This window comes from Morus notabilis, unplaced genomic scaffold (assembly GCF_000414095.1).
Source record: "Morus notabilis unplaced genomic scaffold, ASM41409v2 Scaffold602, whole genome shotgun sequence".
Classification (NCBI taxonomy): domain Eukaryota; kingdom Viridiplantae; phylum Streptophyta; class Magnoliopsida; order Rosales; family Moraceae; genus Morus; species Morus notabilis.
This window is the reverse complement of record NW_010358894.1, coordinates 1-7,577: the sequence shown is the minus strand read 5'-3', so window position 1 is coordinate 7,577 and position 7,577 is coordinate 1. Positions and strand designations below refer to the sequence as shown.

Below are 7,577 nucleotides of genomic sequence, written 5' to 3'. Positions count from 1 at the left end.
AGAGAATTTTAGAGTTTTTACCCTTGGAGAAATGTTTGTCTAGACTCCTCCTTTTCTCCTTCAACTTAAACTAGGATTTGTGGTGAGATTTATGGGAACTTTTGAGTGTGTGTGAGGTAAGGGATGGCTTGGTTTTGGTGAGGGAAAAGTTTAGAAAACTTGAGGGTTGGAGCTTTGGAGAACCGGTTTTGGATATGGAGAAGGAAGTGAGATAAAGCAAAAGTTAGGCTTAGATCACATTGGTTCTATTTATAGACCTCTAGGTTATTACCTCCTTTAGTCTACTTAACTAACAAAATTTTGCTTAAACCCCTTGAAGATGGCCGGCCAAGTGAAGAGAAAAGTGAAGGAAGAAATGTCATGATTTACTTTCAATCATTACTATCACATCAATCCTCTAACACACTCAACATTTAACCAAAATTTTGGGATATAAATCCCTAAGGATGGCCGGCCAAGTGAAGAGAAAAAGTGAAGGAAGAAATGTCATGATTTCCTTTCAATCATTACTATCACATCAATCCTCTAGCACACTCAACATTTAACCAAAATTTTGGGATATAAATCCCTAAGGATGGCCGGCCAAGTGAAGAGAAAAAGGAGAAAAAAAACTAATCATTAGTCCTATTCACCTCTCTCATCACATCTCATCAAATCACACACACTAACCTACACCTTGTACTTTTGTCCATTCCCTTAACTTACTCATTAAAACTGTCCAAAATTATACTGACAGTTATTTTCTCTTGTATACGGGTTCTGGATGCTAGGTTGTACTGTGCTGGGAGATTCTTAAAATTAAGATTCTCTAACTGTATCTATACTGGAAATTCTTCCGTTTTAATGTACGGTGAGAATTTATCGATCGAATTTACTTGATCAAAAAATTGTGAACTTAACGTGAAATCTGCTACAGAATTTAGGAATGCAGATGTTAATTCCATAAATCCTTCAATCACAAAATGTACATAGTATAATGATTTTCCAGGAAAATCCTTGACTTGAATACATGAATTATATTATTAAAATTATGGGATTTTTCTTGGTCACTACAGTATGTATGTATATATATATATATATATATGTATTTTTCCTTTCTCCTTGTTGATTCTTGTGCATTTATATTAAAAAATGTTACTATTTATATGCCTTATGTTTTCAAGGGTTGTTGTTGGCAAGCTCAGTCAAGTATTTAAGCAAATTAAAAATTTGATATTAATTAAGAACCAAGGCCCCAAAATCAAAACAAGGCCTGAGAAACAAAGAAGTTTATTCGAGTAAAAAAAAAAAGGAAACGAAGTTCATAAGTGGGGCCTAGAGACTAAGACTCTCACAACACAACAAACATGCGGAAATAAATAAATAAATAAACCCATTACAGCAAATTCTTCATCTATGCACCGCGTTTAATTAGCTTATCAATGGTTATGACATCGAATGGCTCAGACGGGTAAGGCAAGGTAGGTTTTGACAGTTCTTGTGCCACAAAATGCATGGTGGGTCGTGCTCTTGGATTCGTACTCGCGCATGCAAAGGCTAAAGTCACCACCACCACCACTGCCTCTGCTAATTCACCTGCCGGCGACAAAAGCCCTTGGTCCAAGACATCCTTCAAGAGCAAATCTTCACCATTCTGTGAAAATGTTCTTGATGAGGATGCCAATAGAGATTGCAGCAGCTCCCCCGGGTGCCTTCCCATCATGATCTCTAGTGCCACCACCCCAAAACTGTATGTATCACACTTTTCTGTCACCCTCATTGTCTGCGACATCTCTGTAGATAATCAAAACTACTTTACCAAACTTTTGAGAGTTCTTAAAAAAAAAATGAAAACATGTGAAATTTTGCAACACGAGCAAAAGAAAAGGCTGCATTGATGTGTCACAACGACATATGTTGCGATGCATTGAAGCACTATGTCAAAGTGTGGGACTGAGTTAATCATATATTTATCATGTAATACTTATGTACTATTATCACATGATGAACAACTTTTGCTATGTGAATTCATCAAAAGGAAGAAAATTGTAATTTGACATAACATGAGGATACAAATAGTGTTCATTATATAGCACTGCTCTTTAGGTAGGATAATTTGCACCTTATTGTCTTGTGTGATCATAATCAATATTGATAACCAAGAATGCTCTTTCATAAATGTTACCTGGAGCAATGTAGCCATAAGACCCAGCAATGTTGGTCCAGTTGGATGAATCTGGGCTCAAAAGTCTGGCCGTACCAAAATCAGATAAAAGTGGCTCCAAATCTTGGTCGAGCAAAATGTTGTTCAAAGTCACGTCACGGTGCACGATTGGCGGGAAACAGGCGTGATGCAAATACGAAATTGCATGTGCCAATCCTCGCACAATTCTAACCCTTGTTTCCCATCCAAGATCTACGTTTCTCTCTAGCTCGTATAATACCCTCGCCAGACTACCTATCTCTACGAATTCGTACACCAAGTAGATGCAACCCTTCCAAGAACAGAAGCCGTAGAGTTTAATGATGTTCCTGTGGCGGATTTCTGCAAGAGTCCGAATCTCACTCTGGAAACTTTGACTATTTACGTTTGGAACCATGTCAAGAGAGCCTGTAATGTCCAGCCGTTTGACTGCAACGGCCAAACCCGAAGGCAAAACCGCCTTGTAAACGGTGCCAAATCCTCCTTTTCCGATGCAACTCTCGTCGCTGAAGTCTTCGATGGCCTTGATGATTGCCCCAAGAGTGAATTTACCTTCTTTAGCCCATATGGTTGGCTCAGAACACTCAAGCTGGTTAAAGCTTTTAGTTTTCTCATCGAGAAATCTAGATCTGTGTCGTAGTATAAGAACTATAACAGAAGCAGTCGCAAGCGCTAGTATAAGGCCAGCAGGAACAAAGATAACAATAATAATCTCGTTGCTTATGTCGCTAGACCTCTTGCTTGAGTAATCTTCTGTGCATGGATTAAGTCCCGAAACATTTCCACACAACCCGGAGTTTTCAACAAAGGCGGTTGCTGGCAAGTTTTGGAATGCGTATGGAACTGGACCGTTCAAATTGTTGAAAGAAAGATCCAATTCATTCAGGACTCGTGTGTAGCTAAGCTCAACCGGTATTTTACCTGATATCAAGTTATGGCTAAGGTTTAATCTTTGTATTCGTACGCAATAACTAAGCTCTCCTGGTATGCTCCCTGTTAGATGGTTTGCCGATAGGTCAAGAGTGTTTAAAGAAGTAAGTTTGCCTAGACTTTTAGGGACTTCCCCAGTGAAATGGTTGTTTCTAAGATTGAGTCTGGACAACATGCGTAGATCTCCCAGTTCCGACGGAATTTCCCCAACAAAGTCATTGTTAGAGAGGGCCAGAATCATTAACTCACTTAATTTTCCAAGATCTCTGGGAATCACTCCTGAGAAAGTGTTGTTGGAAAAGCTTACAACTGTCAAGTTAGGAGTATTCTTTCCAAAATCACGGGGAATTCTTCCTGACAAATTATTTGTGAACACTGAGATAATCTGTAAGTTAGTGAGGCTAGAAATAGCATCCGGCAATTCTCCCGACAATTGGTTGGAGTTGACATCAAAGTTTGTTAGGGCCACCAAATTTCCAATCTCCAGAGGAATTGTACCTTCAAGTTTGTTGGAGAAAAGTTGCATAGACTGGAGCTTTGTGAGATTCCACAGTGTAATTGGAATTGGACCTGAGAGGTTGTTTCCTGAGAGGTCTAGGCTCATCAAGTTCTTCAAGTTTCCTATCTCAGAGGGAATTGGGCCAGAGAAGTCATTTTGGTAAAGAAAAAGAATATGAAGGTTCGTCAACTTCTCGATTTCTGGTGGAATTTGCCCATTGAAGCTATTGTTTTGAAGTTGTAAAGAGATCAGTGCAGTCCAGTTGGTAAACAGGTCAGGGGAAAGGGGACCAGAAAGGACATTATCAGCAAGAGCCAAAAAGGTGAGGTTAGAACAAAATCCAAGCTCTGAAGGGATTGAAGCGTTCAAGAAATTTTTGTGAAGGTCAAGGGAGGATAGCGACCTGAGGTTGCCTATTGAAGAAGTTATTTTCCCTTGTAAGGAATTTTGATACAGTTCAACAGTTTCAAGACCAGTTATGGAACCAATCTCATCTGGAATATGACCACCAAACGGGTTAATTGCTATGCGGAGGTGCTTGAGATTGGAAAGCTTTGAAATGTTTGGTGACAAGGGTCCCTCAAATTGGTTATTAGTGAGATTGAGATATTCAAGCTTGCCTAGATGGGTAAATACAGGTTCTGGTATTGGGCCAGAGAAATAGTTTTGAGAGAGGTCAAGGAACGTTAAGTTCCCGCACTTTGATATGAAATCTGGGAATTCTTCGGTAAGGGAATTCAAATAAAGATCAAGATAGGTTAACAAAGGCATGCCTGAAAACCTAGACCAGTCAGAATTTTCCAAGTAGTTTGCGCCAAGGTCCAAGTACCATACCTTTTGCAGATTGCCCAGTTGATAAGGGATGATGTGGTTGAGATAGTTGTCGTGAAGATTCAGCAACTGAAGCTCTGTTAATTGGCTAATCTCCACAGGTATTTCTCCCTCAATATCGTTGTTACTCAGGTCCAACAAAGTGAGCCTTGACAAGTTACCAATGGCCGGCGGAATTGTCCCGACGAGATTGTTCTTGTTGAGGTTGAAAACAGTGATGTTAACAAACGGTGTGAAGTTAAACTGGTCTAGTGTTCCCGTCAGCTCCGAGCCGGAGAGGTTTATTTCGGAGACTTCTCCCGTGGAGTTGTCGCAGACAATGGAAGTCCAGTTGCAGAGATTGTTGACGTTGCTGAGAGACCACGAATTCAGAGAAGATGGTGAGGAAGTCAGCCTGTTCTTCCATTTGACCAGGGCTTCCGCTTGTGTTCTTGGGGTGGAGGTGGTCCTTAATGGAAGCAACGAAAGCAGAATAATATGGAGAAGGGGAAGAAGAGGCTTTAGCATGGTTTTCATGGTGTGAAATGCACATTTCTGAAGTGGTTGGAGTTATTACTTTTATCAGATAAAGTTTGAGCTTCAGAGGAATCGTTACGTCCAGCAAACAGGATTGACTTGCAAATACAAAGGTTGACTAAAGAATCCTGTACTCTTATTCTCTGTATCCAAAGTGTTAAATTTAATCCATAACAAAAAATGTTTAATTTTCACGCATAAAGAAATGGAAATTTCCTGAGAAGAATACTCCATGCAGATCACATAGAAGAGCCAACGAGTCATCGCTTAGTGAAAACTCGTGGGGTATACTCTTTAAGAGTGTAGACTACGTAATACTTCAAAACAAACACGTATAGTTGAAATTGCAAGAGTAATATAAATTAGTGAAAAAAAGAGTCCTACATCTTTCATTACACAAAGTGTGCCAGGCTTGCTTATTATAAAAATAAAAAAATAAAAAATAAAAACAGGAAACTTTGCTAAACTGATACTCGTCACCATGAGCCACAAGCCATCTTGAGAGTTTTAATTCATGTTCTCCGATGCATGCTAATGTAAAACTTGTAGTATCGGAAAAACTTTCTGTTCTTCAATTCTATGCTCAGGACAACTTTTAGCATGTATTTTTCTGGGGCAAAGTTTAGCGCCAAAAGAAACATATGCCAAATTTCAATGTTCTTAAAATTACACAAGTATGAAATTCCAATATTGTTATCATTGAATGTGTTAGAGAGATTGTAATATATCTCTCAATTTTGATATCACAAAATTGGATTAAAACACATTTGGGAAGAGTGGGCTGACACAAGTGCGCGCTGCAGCGCACGGATGCGCTGCAGCGCGCTTGGGCGCTGCAGCCTGCGCAAAATAGACCTCTTGGGTCTGTTTTGCTAGGCCCGCGCGCTGCAGCGCACAGAAGCGTGCGCTGCAGCACACGGACGCGCTGCAACGCGCGCCTGGGCGCTGCAGCCTACGTAAAACAGACCTCTAAGGTCTGTTTTGCTAAGCCCACGCGCTGCAGCGCACGGACGCGCTGGGGCGCTGCAGCGCAAATTATTAACTGAAAATGTGTTTTCGTGCGTTTTAGTGATCTGAAAAGGTCTCGAACCATTGCATATATTTGTTATATGTTTTCTCACATATCTGAGCACTTATTAACAATAGAAATAACTATTGATATAAGTACATCATCATATAAAAGATAACCATCAAATTGAAAAGGTATCTTTATGTGAAAGGTTGTAACACTTAAAGAGGATAGATGCATCCCTGTCTTTTTATGATGGACTTCAGAAAATACATATATTATTATTGTTCTGGAACTCAATATTTTTGCTGGATATTATATTCAAGGGTTTGTTGTATCTTGGGGGTAATTTGCCATTTTAAAACTCGTTAGCAAACTTTGAGAAGTGAGGGCAAATAAAACCTTAAAGGAAAGTATTCCTATACGCCTCAAACCCTCTTTTTGCTTTCTTTATTCTTTTCATCCTCCCAATTCTGAATTTCTCCAACAATCTTTAAGGTTTTAATCTTGCTGTAATGGAGGTTGAAAAGAACATGACGGCTTTCCTTAATCCAAATGTTCAACTTGATCGTTTTGATGGTACTAACTTCACCCGCTGGAAGGGAAAGTTGTTCTTCCTTCTCACCGTGCTTAAGATCGCCTATGTGCTTGATCCAAAATTGGAGCCACTTTCTGAACCAAAGGAGGACGATTCCGAAGAATTGAAGATCGCAAGGAAGAAGCGTGGAGATGATGAAATCATGTGCCGGGGTCATATTCTCAACACTCTCTCCGATAGGCTCTACGATCTTTACAACTCGATGGAGTCTCCGGTGAAGATTTGGAACGCTCTCGAATACAAATACAAAACTGAGAAGGAAGGTATGGACAAATTTCTCATCTTGAAATTTATAGAATTTGTCATGGTTCATACCAAGTCCGTTCTAGATCAAATACATGAATTGCAAGTCATTATTACTAAGCTTTGTGAATTGAAGGTTGAGATTTCTGAATCATTCCTAGTGGGGGCAATTATTGCTAAATTGCCTCAAAGTTGGAATGGTTATAGAAAGAAACTCCTTCATAGGAAAGATAATATAACTTTGGAGGAATTACAAAAACACTAGAGAATCGGAGAAGAGACTAAGTCTCGTGATTCCAAGAACAAAAATGTAGATTCCTCTAAAGTTAATGTTGCCGAAGCTAGTAACTTTTCAAAGAACTTCAAAGTCAATAATGACAAGAAGTTCAAAAAGCCCGGTAATGGCCAAAAGAAATTTTCTAAAAATTGTTTCTTTTGTGGAAAGAAAGGCCATCGCCAAAATGACTGCAGATACAAGAAGAAAAAGGAAGAAGTGAACACCAACAATGCCAATGCCGTTGAAGAGAAATCTAAAGACATATGTGCTATGGTCTCGGAATTACAAATTGGCATGATTACCGAAACTAACATGGCTACATTTAAATCCTCCGATTGGTGGCTTGATTCCGGTGCCACAATCCACATTTGTAATGACAAGACTATGTTCTTATCTTACAAAGTGGAAAAGGAAGGACAAACTATTCTCATAGGGAACAATGATGCAGTGATGGTTGCCGGGAGAGGAGTGGTGGAGATTAACTTTGTGACG

General features: G+C 39.5%; 1 protein-coding gene across 1 annotated transcript; it reads right to left on the bottom strand.

The window, feature by feature from the left end:
* Positions 1 to 1,354: 1,354 nt before the first annotated feature.
* Positions 1,355 to 4,958, bottom strand: LOC21398935 (probable leucine-rich repeat receptor-like protein kinase At1g35710). Its single transcript, XM_010093486.2, has 2 exons — positions 2,165 to 4,958; positions 1,355 to 1,773 (listed from the first exon to the last, which is right to left on the bottom strand). Exons 1-2 carry the CDS (start codon positions 4,956 to 4,958, stop codon positions 1,394 to 1,396), a joined length of 3,174 nt encoding a protein of 1,057 aa, XP_010091788.1. The 3' UTR covers positions 1,355 to 1,393.
* Positions 4,959 to 7,577: the final 2,619 nt, after the last annotated feature.

Excerpts from the sequence above, each read along its gene's own strand:
- LOC21398935 (XM_010093486.2), bottom strand. The coding sequence starts at position 4,958 with ATGAAAACCATGCTAAAGCCTCTTCTTCCCCTTCTCCATATTATTCTG. Across the intron at positions 1,774-2,164 it reads TTATGGCTACATTGCTCCAG|AGATGTCGCAGACAATGAGG; the intron begins GTAACATTTATG and ends GATTATCTACAG.